General features: G+C 37.1%; 1 protein-coding gene across 1 annotated transcript in view; it reads left to right on the forward strand.

The window, feature by feature from the left end:
* Window positions 1–9045, forward strand: part of LOC149847957 (protein PHOSPHATE STARVATION RESPONSE 3-like) — a 42926-nt gene extending 33881 nt beyond the window's left edge. Inside the window, exon 8 of the mRNA XM_090002840.1 lies at window positions 8359–9045. Coding sequence (XP_089858966.1) covers window positions 8359–8769 — 411 coding nt within the window. The 3' untranslated portion in view covers window positions 8770–9045. The remainder of the gene's footprint in view (window positions 1–8358) is intronic.
* Window positions 9046–24832: the final 15787 nt, after the last annotated feature.

Raw genomic sequence — 24832 nt, forward strand, 5'->3', positions numbered from 1 at the left:
ATAAATACAGGAGTATTTCTATCCTCATCTTCTGAATTAAATTTAATTGCCTATATTGACTCTGATTGGGCAGGTGACCCAAATAACCGTCACTCCACCACTGGATTTTGTATTTTTTAGGTGAATCTTTGGTGTCATGGCGATGTAAGAAACAACATAAAGTGTGTCTATCTTTTACGGAGGCCGAGTACCGAGTCATAACAACTACAACCATGAAAATTGTTTGGATTCGACGGTTATTGGAAGACATGGGCGTTCGAGTTCAAGGGCCTATCAAGCTATGTTGTGACAACAAAAGTGCAACATATATTGCAAAGAATCACACTTTTCATGAGTGCACAAAGCATATCGAGATGGACTGCCACTATGTTAGAGAAGAATATCTAAAGAATGTCATTGATCTACCCTATGTGACATCAAAAATCCAGCTGGTGGACTTTTTCACTAAGGCGCTCTGTTTCCCTCTATTCAGTTTTCTTCTTGGCAAACTTTCGGTCATCACACCGTAAGTTTGAAGGGGGATGTTAAAATGTATATTATATATATATCTATACACACATATATATATAATTATATATATGTATATGTATATGTATATGTATATGTATATGTATCTATATATATATATATAGATATATATAAATACTTCTTGTAATACCCTATAAGGGTAAAATTGTCGTTTCCAATTTTACGCATATTTTCCTTGGAATATGTATGTAATTTTTATTCTTATATTTTTTCTTTTTCTTCTTTTTTCTTTATCTTTTTTTATTTTTTACTTTTTCTCTTTTTGAGCCATTGGGGGGGCCACCATATAAGCGGTGGGCCCCTCCAATGGTCACAATTGTGACCATTGGAGGGGCTCCAACATCTATATGGAGCTCTTCCAAGATCTCCTTTTTGGTATTATAAACAGGGGTGAACTCCCTTGTATTTCTTAAGCTTTGAGTCAAAGCTCTCTCACTTCTTCAATAAAGATCCATATTTTTTATGCCTTTGTGCATTTGTGTTCTCTTGATTGTGTTGTGCCTTTGTGCACGTGTTTCTCATTAAGAACTTAGTGTTCTTATGTATGTTGTCTCTTTGAAGACATTTTCACAGAAACAACAATAAAAGGATAATTATTTGTATCAATAAAAAATGAATATAACAAGCATGAATTTAATATAATGAATCTAGTTCATTTAGTTATGAACCAATCGGCCCTATCATAACAATACACAAGTGTTTATGAAAGGAACATACTTATAAAACCCTCAAGGAGATACACAAAAAGACTAGGCGAAAATGCTTGAAGTTTTTATGTATAAACATCTTTCATAAAAAGTTTAGAAATTTCAAAAAGAAATTTTAAAAAGACTTATATAAGGAAGGAGAAATGAAATTTGCAAATCAACACCAATTTGTGAAAATTACGTTCTCACAAATATCAAGAAGTGATATTTTGCAAACTTTAATAATACAATGCAAGATGCACGAAATTATTTCAATCAATCATTTGTCATAGAAGACAAGATGAGTTAGACAATTTTGAATAGATTAAAAATTGCCAAACATTTGAATGAGTAAATTAGAGCATCGGTTTAACCATTACAAGCAATTACCTCCTAATTTTCCAAACCTCAAATATCAAGTGTATCAGCGACTAGACCAAGAGCATAAACATGCCACTAAAAGGCAAAGGACACACACAAAGGTGTGTAAAAACACCCTTTGTCTATATATAATGACACTTGAAACGAGTGTATCAGCGACTATAATAAGAGTACAATGCCAACAATGGGCTAAAAATCACACACGAAAGTGTGAATAAATATCTCTTGTCTATATATAGTGACACTCAAAATCAAGTGTATCAACAACTAGAACAAGAGTACAAAGCTAACAATGGGCTAAAAATCACACACGAATGTGTGAATCAACATCTTTTGTCTACATATAATGACACTTAAAACAAGTGTATCAGCTACTAGAGCAAGAGTACAAAGCCAACAATGGGCTAATAATCACACACGAATGTATGAATAAACATCTTTTGTCTACATATAATGACACTTAGATAAGAGGCATAAAAAGAAAAAGACAACCGAAGTAAGAAAGCTTGTAATGGAAACACATTAATGCAATTAATATCAATTTTAACCACACAGCTTGCCCCTCGGGTTTGGACAGTTGAGACTGTACAGGGAGATCATCCTTTTCTGTAATGGACTTTCGATGTTAGGATACTGGGGGAAGAACTTCAGTATGATTGTTATCTGGTGAGCCCAGATCAATCACGTTTATCTGACCGACTTCCTAGTTCTCCCATGAAATTTCCCTTCTTTGTACCCTTCGCCCTCCTTGATAACAAATCTGAGGTATTAGAGGCATCGAGATGGAACAATTACCACAGATGAGGGCTCGTGGAATGTAGCCCATTGTGTCGAGGGAAGATCCTTGTTCCATATTGTTCCCCGCGAGCCAGTTTTCTCTTGCTTCACAAGCTCGAATCACTTTTTCTATAATATGATCATTGTTGCTGGGCTCTGGTTGTTTCTCATTCAGAAGCAATTCCTCATTGTTTATGTGGTCTTGGATAATGTGCCTCTAGGTAAAACATTCCTTAGTGTCGTGTCCCACAACTCTGTGATATTGATAGTACTTATCCGGATTGTTTCCTTTCATTTGTGATGGGTTAGACACTTCGAGTATCCTGAGTAGGTCGTCTTCTAACAGCAAAAATCCATGACCTATGACAGAAGCTACTCGAACTTGGTGAACGTTCGATCTCTGGTCCACTTAAGATTGCCCCCATATTCGTTCTCATTTTTCTTCTTTGGGGAGCCATTCAGATTGTCTGCCTTTCACCCCTTATCATGGTTCCTTCTGGAGTTTTTTCCTGATGCTCTTACAGTGTTGACGTGGCCCTTAGACGAGTCTGTCTTCCTGTAGATGTTGTGTTCTTTGTTGTTCTTCAGGAACCCGTCATACACTCCTCTCTTAATGCCTACCTGGAAGGTTGTAGCCTTCTTGATGAGTTCAACATACATTTCAACCTGAGCCATGCTAATCAGGCTTCGTAGAGGTTGAGAGAAGTTATCCATCAGGATGACCAGTGCATGAGTGTCTGAGATCGGCTCCTTTATCCTGTTGGCCATAGACCGCCACGAGTTGATGAATTCATGGGCACCTTCCTTTTTCTTCTGTTTCAGATCGTACAGTTGGCTTATCGTAGAAAGGGCTTCAATGTTAAATATAAATCGCTCCATGAACAGATTTATGATCTGCTTGAACTCTTTTATATTCTGGAGGTTTAGGGTGGCAAACCATTCTAATGCCTCTTCCTTCAGGCTTTTGGGGAACCAATTAGATAGCCTCCTATTGTTTTGATATTTGACCATACTTTCCATACATAGGGTCAAATGAGTTATTGGGTCCTCTTTCCCACTGAACTTTAAAAACTTGGGATGCGTATCATCATCGTCGTAACATTCCTCGAGTAAAAAGTTGTCCATAGAGTACTCTCTCTGATCCATGTCCATGTATATCATTCTTGACGTTAAGCTTTGGAACGTGTCTTCCAGTGATTTGATCTTTTTGCCCGACTCGGACGACATAGTTTGGACTAGACGGGTTGGCCTGAATCTGTGGATTGTCCTCTCCATATCAGACACTTGGGACTCTCCTCACTGACTGTACTCCCTGTCTTCTCATGGCTCTGGAGTCCATCTGGTTCTTTTTCTGGTCTCTTTGTCAAATCGTGCCCTTTCATGTTCCAACTTCTTGGCTCTCCATGCTCTCCTTTTAGCTCGTGCCTTTTCCCATTCCAACTGTTCTTAGATCTCTCTCATCTTATCCTCCATCATTTCCATGTTCTATCTAGCCTGTGCTGGCATATCTTCTTCCTTTGACCGGGCTTTGAAATGCGAGGTCCTAGGAGTTTATCTCCTAGTGGACTCACCTGTGCTAGAGCTATTTGTCTCGTAACTCGTGGGAGGGATTTTACGAGACTGATGGAGGTGTTGTTCTTCAGACCAAGCTTTGAAATACGAGGTCTTGGGGACTCATCTTTTAGTAGACTCGTTCATGCCAAAACTACCTGTCTCGTAACCCGCATGGGGGACTTTACGAGACCCAATGAGGGTACTGACGTGTGCTGGACTCAGGAAGCATCAAGGTCTTTCCCCTTTTTCGGTCTTCCATAGACTCATCAAAAACGTCTGTATTGGTCCTCTCTTCAGGATCCTCATTGAATATGATATTTTGCATCATATTGGGTGACATTTCGTACATAATTTTTTTCAAAAGTGGTTTCTCTGTGATGGATTGGATAGAAATGATTGGAGGAGAAGGATTCATGTGGAAGACCCAGAATGATTTTTTTTTTGTTCATATCGCCGACCCCAATTGTTTTGGGATGAAGGCGTAGTTGTTGTTGTTGTTTGTTTCTCTGTGATGGATTGAATTTTGGATTTATGGGCTTTAAATCGGGTATACATTATACCCCAAGCAATTGATTCAAACAGGCTCAAACAAGTAATCAATTTTTTTTTAAAACAATTGGGTATCTTAGAAAGGTTTATCCACTAATCAGCGAGGTCTCTTCGGGTTCTAGGGTTTTAAGGCTCCCTTCCGGGTCCACACTGATATACCCAAGCTAACAACTGAAGGGTACTAGTGTGAAGAATCCAGCTCCAATGGTACTGCCACCGATATACTCCAGCTAACAACTGAAAGGTACTAGTGGGGGAATCCAAAGATCCAAATGATAGGACAAAAGAATTAAAAAAAAAATCTCAATAAAAGAGAAGGGATCTTTCCTAATAGAGAGGAAGATAAAAAAAATAAGTGCACACAATAAGATCACACAATGTTTAAAACAAAACCCTAACTTACTCGAGGTTATGTTTTTCCTAATTTATAATTGAACATGAATTTTCTCCAGCAAGTGTTTCTAAAATGTGAAAAAACCTAAGCCTAATATTTAATACATGAATCTAATGCAAAAACATCATATATGCAGGATAAACAAATTAAACAGTAAATCTACCAAAAAGAAGTAAAATAAGTTGCATACACGAGGGTCTACGGATGGCGTTGCCCATCAATCGACGGCAGAACGTGTAGACGTGAGGGTCTGCGGATAGCACTGCCAGTCAGCAGACGACAAAAGTTGTAGATGGCCCTGTCTATCAACGGACGGCGCTGTCAGTTAGCAGACAACCAAACTTGCAGAACAACTAAACATAAGCGGACGGTGTTGTCAGCGGACAATGCTATCTGGCAGAACTTTTCGACAAATGTTGGATTGCGAAATTTGGGCGGCTAAAGGCCAATGAACGGCAGTTAGCGGGCGGCCAAACGTGACAGACGACAGTCAGTAGACGACCAAACGGGATAGACGCTAGTCAGCGGATGGCAAAACCAGGATTGTCGTCTGACAGAGACAAAAACAAAAAAAAAAAACAAAATTTTCCAAAAAAAAAATCTTAATGCAATTCTAACTACAAAAAATTAAGAAAAATTACAGCATCCCATCACGATCATAAAAAATTGTTGATGATTATATTGAGATTCAGAAAAAATGAGACTTACCTAGATTATGTAGAATCCTCTTTTTAAATCATATGGAACGTCATTACAAACTCCAACTATCCTTCGCCTTACGGGAAGGTAAAAATAGGGCAAGTTTCTTAAATCTTCGTAGCTCGGATCACTCTATCTAGATTGCAATATGTAAACAAACACAAAAATGTATATAAATACCTAATCCAAAGAATAAAGAAGATTGAAATAAATAGATTAGGGATATGGAGAAATATCTTTTTTCGGACTCGGGGGTCCGTTCTATCGTTCAAGCTCGTTCTTCTGTCCTCTAGCACTTTCGTATAGGTATGTGTGCTCTTCAATAGTGTCTGGACAGCGTGTTGGGAAGGCTAAAATAGACGTGTTCTCGCATGGCTTGCACGTAGGTATAGGATTTCTTGATTTGCAGATACTTTCTATATGCTCAAGGTATAGGGGTGAGCCCCTATTTATAGAGTTCAACACACTCATCCAGGAGTGTCTCCTCGTACGAAGACTCGTCTAGGAGGAGTCCTCCCTCCTTAGAAGACGTGCAAGATGATTGAATTTGAAACCGGATAGATATAAGCCTTGGGGCTTATATGCATGTTTGGTACAGCGGACAACAGAAGGGTTGTGTCATCCCTTAGCGGACGACACTCCTTGTTCTGCCGTTCAGCAGCGGATGGTGTTCCTTGTTCTACCGTTCAGTAATGGACGGTGGTGCCTGTTCTACCGTCCGTGGCAGGGGTATCACAAACACTTGTCTTGAGAAAGATATTAGTAATCGTGAAATTTTTGGTGTCTACAATATACATGTGTGTGTCTGTTAGAATGATGCTTATGTTGTTGATGATGGTGGCAGATTGGATTTAAGTGGTCTAGTCAGCGGTGCAAACTTCATCCACATTGGAGTCAATTTTTTTTAGTTTTAATTATATTGTTTGACCAACTGTTTGGCCTAAAAATGGTGGTCAAATGAGTGAAATATGGTTATAAACAAAAGAGGGTAGAGGTCTATGAGAGTCTTAGCTAAATAATATTTTCTGGTTGAGACAAAAATGGTTTGGATATGGTCAAACCATGCTGGTTACGGTTTGACTGTATCCTGTCTGTATTGGAACCATATCCGACCCGTGTCCATACCTGTATCTGAACCATATCCAACCCATATCCATACATGTATCCGACCATATCCGTTCTGCACAGGTACAGGCTCAAAAGGACGTATCCCTCTGACAGATTTTCATATATGTTGGTTTTTGTGTAATGACTGAACCAAATTCATTTATTCATACCATTCACTAGGTCTTATTGTACCGAATATTGCTAACACTGCTTGTACCGATGCTTATTGAAGTCCAGGCTACTTACTGGCCAGCAAACAGGATTAGAAACCCTGAATCATTCAAGTTCGGGGTTAAGCTTTGTGTTCATCTTGCTCAAAAACTAAGTATCAGCTCTATTTGGTTGAAGATAGCTTTTATAAATAATCCCTTGTGCATCTTTAGCCTTTATTACATCCTATGTGCTTTCATACTTTGTGCCATATTGCATTCATATGACCTTAATATCAGCTGATTTGTTCAAGGCATAAAATAAAGAACTCCAACAAGTCAAGTCTTCTTCCTAAGATGATGCTGATTGGCATTAGAGATGTTTGGGAAAGAAGCATCAACTTTATATGAGCTAAGCATAAGACGACCTTACTCATGTTTGGACATCAATGCACGATGAGGCCTGGCTGTGTAGTAGCATGGAAATTTTAACATTATTAGGAACTAAAATGGAGAAATTTGGGGCATGAATCAGGACCCTTGTGCAGTTTTTGACCTAATCTTATGCAATTAATAATGCATAGTATCTTCACATTACCATCAGTGGAAGGGAAATCAGTTGTAATACAGAACATCCGATAGAGATATGCTTTTCTGAACTTCCAAATGAAAGTTCAATGACAGAAACCATATGTTGAAACTGATTTCACTCACATTTACGTAAACTAAACATTAATAACGAAATATGCAAAGAGAGCTTGAAACAAAGAGGAAAATAGAAAAAGCAAAAAGAAGGTCAAAGATGCAAATCAGAAAGTGCCCTAAGCCATACAAAACGAGAGAATAATAACCTGTGAAAAAATGATGTGCCCATCTCCCCCCACCCCAATCAATGTTAATCCCCAACAGCTTGGCCTGAAAATTTATTCTTCATAACATGAGTTATAATGAAAAGGAATAAAGCAAGTGCTTGACTAACTTAGAAAGAGGGGGTGTGGGTAAGAAGGAAAACTGAAAGGCATACAAAAATTTGGCAAGTCGTGGTCCTTTCTTTGTTTAGTCTAGTTCTGATATCATTATAAAAAGTGCAAAGAGCATCTCTAGCAGAGTATAATTATCGTCAAAGTGTGGATTGAGAACAATGATCTTATGCATACGTGAAGATTCGGAAAGAGCAAGAACAAATCTAAGCTGCCCTTGATTTTTTATGTTATCATGTATTCGTATCACCACATTACTTGTGTTTTGGCATTCATCTGCTGATTCATTATGGATATTGTGTTCGTCAATAGAATGTTGTTTTTCCTCTGTTTCTAAAAGTGACCTTTTCTATTTCCCTTTCTTCATGAGACATCTTTTACGTACAGTCAAGTCTCTTGGCATTTTTCAGCACTCAGTCTTAGTTAGAAGGTTATAGTTCAGATTAGTTAGATTTTCCAGATTTTGTTTGTCCCGCATCTTATTCTTAATTGCATTGCCCAGACTTACCTGCTTGAATCTTGTTGACCAGTTACATGGTCTGGTGAACTAGCAGGTGCAGAGACACTTGCAGATGCGCATTGAAGCACAGAACAGATACCTGCAGAAAATAATGGAGGAGCAGCAACAGCAGAACAAACAGCAGCATTCACCTACAGACAAAGGTCTTCCTTCTGCTATGGACACTGTTAATTTAGTTGACAGTACAGAGAACAAGTTTGAGGTTAACATGATTCCTAAGTGGCATGGGCAAGTGGATGATCAAAGAACAGATTCCCATTTCAAGAAGCCTAGTGAGAAATCTTCTATTGACATCTATGAATTGGCACCGAAACGGGCCAAATCAAGCTTTGCAGGTGCACAAACAAGAGTTGATGCATTTTCAGGGAAGAGTTCAATTTGTAACAATGGGCACCCTGCTCTCATGTCATCATCTGAAATGGAGGCATTCCTCAATCAGTTGTAAAGAAGATCTGTCACCCAGCAAAGGGCAACTCTTCTCAAAACAAAAGGTGCTGGGTTGGAATCCATTTTAAAGATTCTTGTGGTCTTTCATTAAAGATGCTGATGGTCGTTGCAGTGACGGGGCCAAACATCACTTTTTTATTTTCTCATCCAGACTGATCTATTCAACCATATTATACTAGTGGTTTACCTCGGGTTCGATTAGAATGGTAGTCTAGGAGTTTTCTGGCCTCCGTTAATGTACTGTTGTTTATAGCTTGTAATATTTCCTTTATTCACCAGTGTTAATTGTATTTTGTAAATCCCTTTGTTGGTAGTGTTTAAATGCAGAAGCTTTTTTCCCTCTGTTTTTTTTTATCTTTTGAAAGTGAAGGCTTTGTGATTTTTAGAACACTACATGGTAATATTGTGCTTGATCCTTGCACTGCTGTGTTTCAGTGGTGGATTGCAATTGATAATACTGGTAGTAGTCGGAAGTTCAGCTGCCATTCATGTTGAGTGTCATCAAATTCTTTCAGGCAGGGATTGTGCAACCAAATCTGATCCTATTGTAGGATTGAATGAGGTAGCTGGATGGTTAGGTCACACCAACATATCTGAGGAGTCTCAGGTTTGAACCCCGTGGGGTCATTCCCCATCTTTCCTATTCAACAGAAAAGAAAAAGTTTGATCTTATTGTAACCATGTGACTTGCATGCATGTGTTAAAATATATGTACTCGTATATGTATATATATGTATATATATATATATATATATATATATATATATATATATAATACCATCATACCCTACTAAGGGTATTTCTGTATTTCTGCCCAATAGAGGCATTTTAGTCTTTTCCTTTTTTTCTTATTTTTCTTTTTCCCTCTATTTTATTTTTCTTTTTTTATTTTTATTTTTATTTCACATGCATTAAATGCATGTATCATTGGGGGGCCCAACGACTCCTTGTTGGGCCCCCCAATGCCCACTCCTTCTCCCTTTTTCTCCCACTCTCTCTCTCACTCTCTTGTCTATAAATAAAGGGGTAGCCCCCTTTGCATTGTAAGGCTTCTTGAAGCCCATTTCTTGCTTTTATAACATTTTCATGTTTGCAAGCCATTTTTGGCTTTTGTGTATGTCCATTGTGGACTTGATCTTTGCATTCTATGTGTGAATGTCTATTATAGGACATTGTGTTTATTTTCACGTATTTCATTACATGGTAACAGAGCAAGGTTTATGCTCTTGATTCTTGCTATAGCTAGTTGATTAGTTATAGTTTGCATATTGTATTTCTCTTTCTTAGTTTGTCATCCTTTCTTGTGTTAGTATGGAAGGAGAACAAAAGATCGATCTCTCCTTCAAACTTAATGGTACCAACTACATGATGTGGGCCGCCGTCATGGAAAATAACCCCAAGGGTAAAAAGCTTTGGGAATATGTTATGGGCACTATTCTAGAACCACAACTCCAACTCACAAAGATGGACGGTGATAAAGAAAAAGCTCTTGAAGGAAATGCTCGCATGAAGGCCATTGAAGATCACCAATCTAAAGTTGAATATTGGGAAAACAAATATGCAAAGATTCTTGCATGGTTTATGAATAATGTGAAGCTCAAAATTTGTACCAACATTGCAAAATTTTGAATGGAAAATGAAGCATGGTTCTTTATGAAAGATATGTATACTCAAAAGGGCCTTGCTAGACAATTCTTCCTCCAAGAGAAAATTTATACCATTAAGCAAGGGAAAATGGGTGTAAGAGATTACTTTAGCACCCTTGGACCCTTATAGGATGAGTTATCTCTATTAGAACCAAAATGGGTTTCTAGTGAAGATGGTGAACTCCAGAGAGAACAAATGAAAAAGGAACATTTTTTTCAATTTTTACATGGGCTTAGGCTCGAATATGAACAAGTGAGATCTTCTCTACTTCATAGATTTAAGTCTCTTCTGTTGGAAGAAACCATAGCCGAGATATGCCAAGAAGAAACGTGTCTCGGCATAATTAAAGGAGGAGATGAAGTTTTGGCCGTGTCTAAATCCAACAATCATATGAGAGCTTACAAGCCTCCACACTTTGGAAGGCAAAATAACTATAATGGCAACTATAGAAAAGCCATTTGCCATCATTGCCAAGAACCAGATCACATAAGACCTAATTGCCCTAAGCTAAATGAAGCTCTCAAAAGGAAGGTTGCTTCCGTTGAAGAAACTACTCAAAAGGAGGAGCCCATCAAAGGGAAGGATTCCTTCTCTCTTGCTCAACTATCGGAGGCACTTCAAATTCTACTCAAATCTCCATCAACTTCGGGTGTCGTCATCGCTTCCTCTTCTCCTCCAGGTATGTCCCTTTGGATCCTTGATTCCGGAGCATCCTTTTATATGACACCTCTTGAGAATGGGTTATCCGACTTATGTAATAACTCAAAAAACCTCTTATGTTTCAATCGTCGATAGTGCATCTTTACAAGTCAAAAGTTTTGGAACGTTAAGTTTTTTCAAAGATTTCTTTGTGCCAAATGTGAAGGTGGTACCTCAACTTAATTTAAATATTCTCTTTGTTTCTCAATTATGTGATTATGGATGTGAAATCTCCTTCTCAACTAAGGGTTGCTCTATATAGGATCTCCGGTCCGGAAAGCAGATTGGGCAAGGCCATAATAGGGGAAATCTCTATTACATGAGCAACTTAAAAATTCCAACCAACTCTTTTTGTAACCATGTTCAAGATAAAAATATTGAAACGTGGCACCAAAGACTTGGACATCCAAGTTTCTAAAAAATTTACTCATTTCCCTTTGGAAAGAAATTTTGTAATGAGAAACATTTTGTTTCCAAGAGTTGTATTTTTTGGAAAATGAAATCTACTCATTTTCCAAATAGAACCTTTGTGTCCAAGAGACCATTTGAGTTAGTTCATTCGGATGTATGGGGCCCTTCTTCGGTCATATCGAAAGGAGGATACTTCTATTATGTTACATTCATTGATGACTACACTAGATATGTGTGGATTTATTTTCTCAACCTAAAATCCGATGTCTTTGTTTTTTTTAAGAAATTTCATATGATAGTTAAAAATCAATTTTTAAGTAATATTTTTACTCTTAGATCCGATTTGGGTAGAGAGTACCTATCAAATAAATTTTAAAATTATTTAGAATCAAATGGAATTTGTCATAAAAAATCTTGTCCTAGAACTCTTCAACAAAATGGTCTAGCCGAAAGAAAGCATAGACATATTTTGGAAACCACTAGGACACTTCTTATTTTCAAAGAAATTTCAAAAAGCTATTGGGCTGAAGTCGCTTTAACATCAACTTACTTGATAAATAGAATGATATTTTCATCCTTACAAAATACATCTCCATATGAAAAACTATTTGAAAGAACACCCGATTTTAATATATTAAGATTTTTTGGGTGCAAATGCTTTGTTCTTTCACATAAAAGAGATAAATTATCTCCTAAAGCTATTGAATGTGTTTTCTTAGGATATAGAGAAAATAAAAAAGGTTTTATATACTTCGACCTCAAAAGCAACAAACTATATGTTTTTAAAGATGTAACCTTCCTTGAAAATGAAAATAGTTTTGAGAAAATAAAAGATATTGATGAAAGCGAATATGCTTTCTTGTTTGATTTTCTTCCTCAAGAAGATGTGACTCCTCAAGAAAAGGTAATTTTTAATGATTTGTTGAATAACCAAGAGGATATTCCTCTTAACAATGTTGAAAATGAAAGTGATGTCATTGAAAGTATACTAATTCAAACCTATGTTAGGCGTGGTCAAGTTTCCATAAGTGCCTTAGAAAAATACTCTCAAGGTTCCAACATAGAAGAAACCTCTTTAAGAAGATTTGGTTGAATCTCTAATCCTCCTAATAGGTTTGTTTCCTATGAGTCTCTAACACCAAAATATAGGGCATGTCTAATTGTGTTACACTCTTTTCATAAACCACCTCATTATAATGAAGCCAAAAATATTCCCCAATGGGTTGAAGTCATAAACTTAGAACTTGGTGCCCTTGAAAAGGCAAAAACTTGGGAAATAACCTCATTACTCACTGAAAAGAAATCTATTGGATGTAGATGGGTCTTCAAAATCACAACTAAAAGTGATGGGTCATTAGAACGCTATAAAGCCCGATTGGTAGCCAAAGGATACGCCCAAGAATACGGTATTGACTATGAAGAAACTTTCACTCCCGTAGTTAGAATGACTAGTGTTAGAACTCTTATTGTGATTGTTTCAGTTAAAAAATGACCTATTTATCAATTAGATGTTAAGAATGCATTTCTAAATGGTGAATTAAATAAAGAAGTCTACATGGATCCTCCACCAGGAGTATGTATTGATAAAGATAAAATCTCAAACTTAACAAAGCATTATATGGATTGAAACAAGCTCCAATGGCTTGGCATGATATATTTAGCAATGTAATGACAAGTTTAAACTTTCATTCATGTTATACTGATATTGCTTTGTTTATGAAAAGTGCAGGATCCTCAGTAGTTATTCTACTACTTTATGTTGATGATATGATCATCACTAGAAGTGATGAGCATGAATTAATTATATTAAGAAAATTTTAAAAGAAAATTTTGACATGTCTGATCTTGGTTTCTTAAGATATTTTTTAGGTATTGAAGTAGCATACTCTCTACGAGGATACATTCTCTCTCAGATGAAGCTTGTTGTTGACATTTGTTCAAAGTCTGGCATTTCAGATGACAAGAAAATAGAAACCCCTGAAGTTATCAATGCAAAGTTGAGGTTGAAAGATGGAACTCTTCTCGAAGATCTCATTCCCTACCGCCAACTCATTGGGTCTCTGACATACTTATCCATCACTCGGCCAGACATAGCTCATGCAGTTCATTTAGTCAATCAGTTTTAACATGCACCTACAACCGTGCACATGAGTGTAGTCTTAAGAATCATCAGATATATTAAAAATATTGTAACTAAGAGAGTTTTTCTTTCATTTTCTTCATCACTTGATTTAATTGCTTATATTGATACTGATTGAGAAGGAAATCTCAATGATAGAGTCTCAACTACTGGTTTCTGTGTATTCTTAGGTAACTATGATTTCCTGAAAATGCAAGAAGCAACACAAAGTATCGTTGTCCTCAACAAAAGCAGAATATCGTGCAATGACTCCTGCAACCATGGAGCTTATGTGGCTTAGAAGTCTCCTCAGTGATATGGGCATAATCATCTCTACACCTTCGAAGATATGTTGTGACAATAAAAGTGTCATTTACTTCGCAAGCAACCACACCTTTCATGAGCGCACTAAACATATTGAGATGGACTGCCACTATGTTCATGATGAATATCTAAGAGGGACTATAGCTTTGCCGTATGTTACATCTGAGTACCAGTTGGCGAACTTCTTCACCAAGACTCTTGTTGCTCCTCGTTTTATGTTCTTTCTCAACAAGCTTTCGGTCATGTTTTTATAAAGCTTGAGGGAGGGTGTTAAAATATATGTACTATATATATATATATATATATATATATATATATATATATATATATATATATATATATATATATATATATATATATATATATATATATATATATATATATATATATATATATATATATATATATACATACCCGACTAAGGGTATTTATGTAATTCTGCCCAATAAGGGTATTTTAGTCTTTTTTTTTCTTTATTACTTTTCTTTTTCTTTTTTTCTTTTTATTTCACATGCATTAATTGCATGTTGCATTGAGGGTCCCAACGACTCCTTGTTGGGCCCCCCAATGCCCACTCCTCCCTTTTTCTTCCACACACTCTCTCTCTCTCACTCTCTTGTTTATAAATAAAGGGGCAGCCCCCTTTGCATTGTAAGGCTTCTTGAAGCTCATTTCTTGCTTTTATAACATTTTCATGTTTGCAAGCCATTTTCGGCTTTTGTGTATGTTCATTGTGGACTTGATCTTTGCATTCTATGTGTAAATGTCTATTATAGGACATTGTGTTTATTTTCGCGTATTTCATTACAGTTCAGGGAGGAGAAGGCTTTCCAAGTGGCAAGTGGTGATAAGCTCCTCTGCCTATGTTATCGGGTCAAGTAGTCCAGTCTCAATAGGTCTTGTGCTCTATTACTTCATTGTTGCTTGAGATTAGGCCAAAAAGTATAGTTGATGGAGAGCAGGTGAATATTTTTATGCTACCCCTTGTTGGTATCCAAGGACAGAGGAGGCTAGGTTAGCCAAAAGATGGCTATCAGTTCAAGGATGCAAGGTAACATTATTTTCTTCAGAGTAAGAAGGGTAGAGAAAATGTCTCGTCCTCTGTCATATGCCCCAAGCACAATATAAGGCATGTAGCAATGCTCAAGGTGGCACTCTTTTCAATAAAAAATGTGCTTGTTTTATTATAAAATCCCTATCCCACGAGTAAAGCCTATCTACTTGTAGATTTTCGAGTAAATTGGATCGTATGTATTGATTTATCATGGTGTTTATTTAGTACAAAGTCATGTAAAGTTTTTTTTTATTAGTTGCATTTTGGTACAATTTGAACCACTCATTTTAATATTTGAATTTATTGATTCAAAACATATTCCATAGTAGATGAACCATGCTAGATCTATCTATGTAGACAATAGAATCAAATATACTTGAAAATGAACAGGTAGATTCTTTTCATTGATACCGAGTTTGTGATGCAGACATTACCAAGCATGGGAAAAGGCTCTAACCTGGCTTTTTTATATTGCCTAGCTTGGATATAGCCTTGATTTCAGTCCATTTAGTTTGCTTGTCAGACTAAATGAGCTTTTTATGCAACCCAATCGGGGATCTCTTGTAAGATGCCGCGCTCCTTTTACACCAGTCTTAGGGTTGGAATTGTTTCTCCTAGGGCCCATTTGATTCCCAGGAGAACGACTTTCCCATGCCAAAAGGGTCATTTTCCCATGGGATGTGAGACAAGTGCGCCCCATGGGCAAACATTCGGTCCAAGTGGCTAGCCCAATGATTTCCCCTGGGACACGTTTTTTTTATATGAAAATCCCTCTGAGACATTGGGAAGCATTTTTCCATGGGAAAGAAGGCGCATAGATTTTTTTTTTAGCTGAATGCCCTTTATCCCGAGAGGGTTTTCCCTTCATTGTTGAAACAAATGGGTTCTTGAGATGAAAATGGGTAGAGTTACGCCCTCTCATGGTTGTTTCAGATCCACGTATGACCTTTATGGCAGGTTTGATTCGTGGAACAATCCTGCACGGTGGGACAATGCGGGCGATGCGCCCCCCCGTGGGATTGTTCCACATTTGAAACGGGGGAGAAAGTTGTTCCCATGGAGACCGCCTGGTTCTCTTGTGTTGAATTTTAGGGGACGGGCCAGTCGCACCCCCTGTGGTGTGACTGGTGAGTTATGAACAAATTCCACCTTGACAAGTAGTGGAATTTGTTCAGCATGTGTGATGGCTTGTCCAGGATTAGACGAAATAAACAAAAAAGACAAGATAAAACACTTGTTTTGTTCCTTCAGTAACAACTGTACCAAGTCTAATGTTTGTTTGGATCGTACTGAGATGTTTTCCAAATGTCCGTTGTTTGATGACGATGTGCGAACAACTTGGACAGTCATGGATAATGGGTCCGATTACTTCGGTTTGAATTGTATGACCCAATCCATCCACCATTTTACATGTTTTAACAAGTTTATTATGGATTTTGACCCGGATATGGATCCAATTATAAAAGTATATCTAAAATCATGGATATTTGCCCCGAAAATAATTTTTTTCCTGAATATGGATCTTGAAATGAATTCAAATACCAAAACATACAAAAATGTATGTAAAATAAGTACACAATAACCTTTTTGATATTTCAATGTTATAATTGGTATTGAATATGGATCAAATTACGAACATATGTCCAAAATCATATTTTTTTTCTCTGAATATGGATCTTGAATTGGATCCAAATACCAAAACATACATGTGTAAAACAACTATGCAACAACTTTTTGATATCCTGACGTTATAATTGGTATCGGATATAGATTCAAATACGAATATATGTCTAAAATCATGATTTTTTTCTCTGAATATGGATCTCGAATTGGATTCAAATACTAAAACATACAAAAACTTATGTAAAACAAATGTTGCAACAACTTTTTTGATATCCCGATGTTATAATTGGCATCGGATATGAATCCAATTACAAAATATGTCTAAAATCATGATTTTTTTCTTCGAATATGGATCTCAAATAGGATCCAAATTCCAAAACATAAAAAAAACATATGTAAAACATACAATAAAATTAAAGGTTAGCTAAAACGATTTGAGTGAAAATCATATTCTTGTAGTTCTAAAACAATGTATTTTCTCCATAAAAGAGGCATCCTGAGCTACAATCGATAGGTCTAGAGTTCAAAATCTATTACTTCCATATATATATATATATATATATATATATATATATATATATATATATATATATATATATATATATATATATATATATATATATAGAGAGAGAGAGAGAGAGAGAGAGAGAGAGAGAACAAGCCAGTTGAAACCCGACTCTTTTAGCTCGAATTCACCATAAGCTCAAGCTCAGCTCAACTCATCGTAAAAACAAGCCAAGCATGAATCAGTTTGTTTGGTTCATTTACCAACCTTGGTTGATAAGCATGTATCTTGGAGCGTAGAATGGAATACAGTTTATAACAACTCATGAATGTCTCACTTCAGGGTTTTAGTGGACAATGCATGAATAAATGATAATCTAATTCCATCAATATAATTGTCAATTAATTCAACAAGACTAAAAGCAAGAATTATCATCGGAGCAAGGAAGAGTTCCACATGGAAGTCTTATTAGATAAAAATACAAGCTCTTTATATTTATATTAGTGGGAAGGAGAATGGCTGACAACATTTCTTCTACTAACTGCTTTTGGGATCTTCTACTTCTTGCTTAGGACAGCTTCCCGCATGACATCCACCAGTGCTGCATCAACTAATAGCTTTTGTCCCTTTGCCTGTTTGAGGAACATCCCCACACCAGAGCATGCTGCAACAAACAAATATATTACCTTGTAAGTTCTTTACTGCATCGTTGAGAACAAGCTCAAGAGAGAAAACAACAAGAGTTGGTAAACTTAGATGTAGAGTCAACATCTTATGGCCAATGCCAAAAGTTTCAATTCATGCAATGGTTGAAGAGAATCCATACCATAATTGCGATTGGCAACAACCACTCTGGCTCCCTTTTCTTTGGCACCATGAGCAAAGTGGTTGTCTAGCTCCTCCATCTCCAATGACAACAAATAGGTTCCTATTAAGGGGTGAACCACCAGGAATATAACCTTGAATATTTGCTGTTGTGATAAATTACAGCAGGCACATAATTTATCGGGCAATGTAGCTAGCATTTGTTAAGTATCATGTGAAAAGAGTTCAAAATAAAAACCTCTTAGTGCATCTTCAATAACAGAGATGTCACTGATATAATCAGTGTTGTATCCAAGCAGCCATCACGTCTAATAATCACATTTACTGCCCCAATAGCCTGCAAATCAAAGAATGTGAATGAGATTGCAGCAAATTTTGGATCTTCAAATTTTGAGGCATTGTCTCACAACAATGGCTCTTAGCAGGTAGAGCTTTACAGTGTTGCAGAACTGTATCCTCATAGCATTGTATTAAACCTATTAGAGGCATTGCTTTTATGCAATTCCAATCAGTCTGAATTGTCCTTAACATTGATATTGTGCATTCTTCTACTTTGAATTGCTAATAAGTTTTTATTGATTGCATCCACTCCCTGACAAGTATGACAAATTAGAGAATTAACAGATTTGAGCAGAGATGAGGTGGGAGGTCCAGTAGATTCTAGAAAAAATAGATTAGATGTTTGCTTCTTTAAGCATTGAAGCTTGAATTTGGTCTCAAATAGGTATTAACTGCAATTGATAATTGAACAAAGAAATGGGATTTAATACTTGGTAAACATGAACACCTGCACCAAGTGAAGGTTAGTTTAGAACATCATTATTGATAGGAAAATGGGGGAGGTTGTAGCTGATTAGAGTAATTGTTGGTCATGTGCCTTGGAGAATAAATGCCATATTTCTGGTTTTCGAGTTCACTCTGCCTACTTATGCATCTCAAATAGATGATGCATCTATACCTTTACCCCCTATGTTATTTTTGTTTGACATGTTTTATGAATTAAGATGCATATATGCTTCTAATTGGATAAAAATTGCTATAAAAATCATGCACTACCCGGTAATGCTACTGCTTCGATTTCAAACTTTCTTATACAGAGGAGATGTTGTACACTTGCCAAAATTGTCTCTCTTTCTAGTCAATGGATTTATTGGTATTCACCTTCTAGAGGATGGAGAAACATTGATGTGGCAAATGTAATGTTTTGAAAATTAATGCATGACTATATAGTTTATTGATTTTGAGCTTTGAGCTTATCTTAATGGTGTTGTATATGTTTGATAAAAAAAGTACCTTATAGATTAAGAAACTGATAAAATATAGTTGACTCTAGCAATGAATATCTTTGATGTATAGAGTTTGTTTTATTAGCATATTAAGGCATGATATGAACTAGTGAATTCCAAACGTACAGAAAGCAAAGAAAATTTGGAAATTTTGGAAATGTTAACTCACCCTGCTTATAGGTATTCCTTTGTTTGTAAAGTTTTAATTTTTATAGTGTAATCATTGATTTTTTTTACATCTTTTTTGTACATTTTTGACAGGTACCAAATTATGGTGGTGCAGCTTCTACTGGCTTCAAATTCATCGACAGAGTTTTCAACCTTTGCTTGCAAAAAGGATTTGAATGCTACTAACAAAAAATATTCTGTTCCTGTTGGGGCTGGACCTCTTTGAAAATCCAGAATATGCCACATAAGCAGCACTATGGGGGATTGAAGTTAGCAGAATACACATAATTCATATACATTTTTTTGTGATACTGCATGACAGATTAGTAGTACTAAAAAGCTCCTGAGTATGGTTTGATCTAATAATTGAATTGAATCAGTCAAATGAATTCACTTCGTGGTTGAATCAAGCTTTAAAATTGGTGGCAGATTCAACCCCAAATCAGAAAAAACAGTTTGAATAGGCCCCTTTTTTGTTGTATTTTTTTATTGAAAAAATCAAATGGACAGATTCAATCAGGTTATCCCCGAATCTTTTTCAAAATCGATTTCGAAAACAAATTTTGATTCAAAGCCATAATCATAAAAAAATAAAACAAAAACTCTAATCAAATTAACTATAAAAAACCTAATCAATGAAAAAAAATCTAAATAATAAAAACCAATACTAAGAAGAAGAAGAATAAAGAAGAACAAAGAAAAAATGAAAAGAAAAACGAGAAAGAAAGAGAGAGAGAGAGAGAGAGAGAGAGAGAGAGAGAGAGATGAAGAAGAAGGGGGAAGAAAGAAGAAAATGGAGAGAGAGAGAGAGAGAGAGAGAGAGTTGGAGAACCCCTTCCCTCGATTTTATTTTTTTAGTAACACCCCCGTTCCCCGCCTCCAAGTTCTAAACATAACAGGGGAGTGTTAGAAAACACGTTCCAAGCGTGTTTTTCATCCCGTGTGACGCCGGGACAAGCCATCAAATGTTAAGCTCTGTTTGGAAATTGGCAGTCCGAGGGAATTTATGCTTGTATAAAAGTGGTAGCTACCAAACCTTGTTACCAAATCCTCTCTTTAGTGCAAATATAAAGGAGAACCAAATGCAGACTCCCATCCCAGCTGCCAGTTTCCAAATTATGAATGCAAATGGATCATATATGGACCAGCTACGTATGTGGGGAGTAGGATTAATAGTTGTCCCAAATTCAAATGGATTATGTTTAGCTTCTTCTTCAGAGAAACACGATCAAACATTCCCAACCATGGTCTTTACGGATTGGATCATCCATATAGGATACAAAAAAAACTCCAGACATATCTTTCTCTTTGAATGAGATCTCAATTCTAGAAATTATTTCATTAGATATCTTACAACTAGAATCCCTCTTTTTTCCGATCCAGTTCCTCCACCACCGCGAACCTCTGTCAAGCATGATACACTTTTTAGTTATTGGGAGAACCCAATACTCCCTTTAGGATCCATGAAACAACTCTCATAAATCTTTTTCACTTTTGAAAACAATCAACCTATTGATATTGATCCGGAACAACCAAAAATTGCAAAACCACCAACCTCGATCTGATCCATTTGCATCCCTATTCCAAACATCCACCACCAAGGTAGTGTGACAGTTTTTTTTACCAAATACATAAACTCTCATCTCAGCTACCAGTTCCCAAACAGAGTCTTAGATATGCGTCCAACTTCCGCATGAGCTATACTGGAAGAGCTGGAATTAAGTTCAGATCTGATTTCTATATGAAGGCAAAAAGAAAGGGGAAGACCAAAAGGACTTTACAATATCATAGTCAGAAATATTGTATTTTCTTACATTAGAGAGATATTGGAATCACATTGAGAAAATCTTGGCTCATATACAATTAAAAATAACTGAAAATATGAAAAAACATGAAACGCGATTAAAGCTCACTATATTAGAAACAAGAGAATTCCATATTTCATGCATTTTTATCAAGTCTTTCATGGCCCATGGACTTCTCCCACTAAAACCATAAAAAATTCAAAAAATTCTTGCCAATTTTCGTGACTGTATACAATATGCATCCAAGCTAGATTTTTTTTTAATTTTATAACTCGAAAAAACTGCACCCGCACGAAGACCTGGTCACGCCGGCTCAACCTGCCATACCTACGGTCGTCATGCCAGCTGCATAAAACTCCGAGGCTAGGACCGCATGCATCCAAGCTAGATTAGAAATAAGAAAATGATTTTTTGTATCCGAATACCGGATTTCTTAAGAAAACCATGGGAAAAAGTACGTGTCTGTGAGAGAGAGTAATCTGATTCCATGCTCAAATCCATTACAAAAACTTTAAAATAAAAAATCCAAATTCAAGTCCTACAAGTTTAGATTCATAAAACCTAATCATGGACCATCAGATGAATTCACTATTGAGCCTGTACGGCCAAAAAAAGGAGTCAAAGGTGCAACTGAACATGATCCATTTTCATCCTCCAACTCTCCGAGATCCAGATCTGGACTTGAATATGCGCAAAGACTATCCAACCTGCGCAACAAATATTTGCTATATTTTGAAAATATCGTGATTTTATCATGATAGCTCCAAAATCTGGTCATTCTAAAATAAAAGCATGATGTTCTTAAATATCATATATATTGAGAATACCATGAAATCAACAAGATAAAAGCACTACTTCAATTTTGTCACATCATTATATTTTCTATATATTTTTACGTATTCTTTATCTTTTCTATATTTTTAAGGTATTTTTTTTAAAAAATTTGTTCCCCGAAAATTTTCCCAAGAACCAGATTTATGGCATCATGTGTCCAGCCTATGTCACAAGGACGCACCATTTTGGGTGTGTGTCCTTTAAAAATGCATTTTTTTTCTATTAAAACATCAAAAAATAGTTCTTGTTGATTAAAAATTAAAATATTACATGTCCTCTTGTTTCATTTTCTGCAAAATTTTAAACTTGAGAGTTGAACCCGTGTCACATGTCCTCGTGTCCACGTATCTTTGTGACCAACTCATTAGAGTCCACGATCGCATCCAGATTAGACCCATTAGGACTTTTAGGAGGGACTAGGGATGTAAACAGGCCAGACAAGTTGGATTTAGGCATTATCGAGTCAGACCTAATAGGATTCAGATTTGGAGCAGGATGAAATCAGATAAAACTGAATTGGGATCTGACTAGATTAAAACCCAATATTAATTAGATTAGGGTTTTAGTTGGATTCAGGATCGAGTTTAAATGCAAAACTCAAAACTGAACCCCAAATCCGATGGCTACCAAATCCAACTAATTGGATTCAGATTCGGGTTGGATGCCAGGTTACATCCGATCCGTTGACATCCTTAGGTGGGACCCGTAACACAGAGCAACTCGGGGCACCAGGTGCGCCTCTGCATGATCAGGCAAAGCGCTTTATGCGAAAACATGAATAGATACATAAGTCAAACCTGTCCCTGTGTCTCATGTAAGTGGGTCCCACCAGAGGCCGAGCTGGGGTGGGGGTTGGGGGGCCCAGTCCTGCCTCCCGAAACAGTTAAAAATTGATATTTTTTTTTAAAGCCCAGTCCTAGCCCAGCCCTAATTCCATATGAAATAGATTTTTATCCATTTTTTTATCCCAGTCCAATCCTAGCCCAGCCCTGACTGCAGCAAATAGTTTGAGCCATTTTTTATTTTATCTCAAATTTTTTTTTCCTAACCCCCCACTATCACACCAATTTTTTTTTGCTACCCCTCACATGAATCCTAGCTACGCCACTGGGTCCCACTGATTCATGAGACTAAGAAAAGAGAAATATACTTACTCTATGTATAAAAAATCCAGGGAAGGTGGGATCTTTCCTAAGACTCTGCGGGCATATGGGGTTGTGCCCTTACCTCGTGTTGCTCGCTAGATGAAGAAGCACCCTCAAGGCTAGGCATTTGGCCGGGACTATTGAACAAAGAGGAGAGGGCTATGTCGGTGGGGACAGGCTCGCTTGCGGGGTGTGCAGAAGAGCCAGCGTGCCTCAGTTAGGTTCTGCTCAGGTGGCATTCACAAATGATTGATTGAAACTTGGGCATTGGTGGTGTCGGCTTGGCTAATCACACATTGATTGTGAAAAAACAGATTGGGCTCCTTGACATTGATTTGACTCCCATCCCAGGTAATATACATCTGTCTCTTATGCTAGAAAAACCTTCCAAAAGAGTCCTTTCTAATAGTCTTGATCAAGTTTCTTGGCAGTCAGGTTCTCAAATAAAGACGCTTTGGCGAACAAAATTCTATCAAATCCAAGAAGTTCTGCACGAAGATTACTCTTACCTCTGCAATCAATACACCGAGCAAGGCTTATAGAATTGGCTCAGATTTCACTACTACAACCATAATAGTGGTGGTGGTGTGCATGCCTCTTTCAATAAGTTTAAGAATCTCTGTCCATGAGTATACCTCTGGCTTTCATGAGACTCAAGAGATCATATTACCAGCTGAAAGTATCCTCCTTATCCCCGAAGGTGAATTCTTGCCAATACTCCTCTTGTTTACAATTATGTTAGGGTTTTTTAGATGGCAACTACTCTATGGATTGATTCCATAGTGTAGGACTAGAGGGACCTAAACAATGGGAGGGAAGAGTCATCGAGACTCAGAGTTTTTCAATAGAACAATAGGTCGTGAGCACAAGGAGTGACAGCAAGTATCATCCTATCAAATCTTTCTGTATCGGTAGAACGCGACCGAACGACGAGGGAGCAAAACCATCCTTGGTTCATAAACATGACACCTTTCGTAGCTTTTCATTCTTTCTATATCTAGCGATCGTTTCGGCACGAAAGCAGAAGAAATTCTTTTTGGGTTGAAAAATGTTGGATTCTGCTTCTAAGCTACTGGCTTTCACCCAGTTCGGGATACCCTCTTCCACTCTGGCTTGCTTGATGGGGGCAGACCGATGACCAAAACTTATGACCCAGACGTGAAAATGGGATAAAAATCCATACCCCCAATAGTAAGGGTCCAACAACATCATCTAAGGAAGTGTGAAAGCTGGTCTAAGATCACATCTTTGGAATAAAATCCACTTAAAAAAGATCCAATTAGAGATAAGCTGGCATCATGGCATAGGTTAAGGGGAACGAGGAGGCAAGCCCCCCAGTTCTATCCAAACAGTGAGAGATTCACGGATTCACTATGGAAAGGGTGAGGCGTATCTCTTTTTAGGCCGGGTCCCTTTCCTATCCAATAGATAAATGAATAATCATTTTTTCATACCAAACAGACGGCTTGTGTTGGTGTTTCACATTAGCCACGTGAAATGCCGTTTTACCTTATCTACTCTCGGTTCGATCTCAGATTCTATACTCAGACCTCCTCCTCCGTCCAGCAGAAGCGCGCTCGATCGGAATAACTCCCGATCCCGTCCAACCGCAACGA

The sequence above is a fragment of the Nuphar pumila genome, chromosome 1, assembly GCF_984573655.1.
Source record: "Nuphar pumila chromosome 1, dmNupPumi1.hap1.1, whole genome shotgun sequence".
Lineage (NCBI taxonomy): Eukaryota > Viridiplantae > Streptophyta > Magnoliopsida > Nymphaeales > Nymphaeaceae > Nuphar > Nuphar pumila.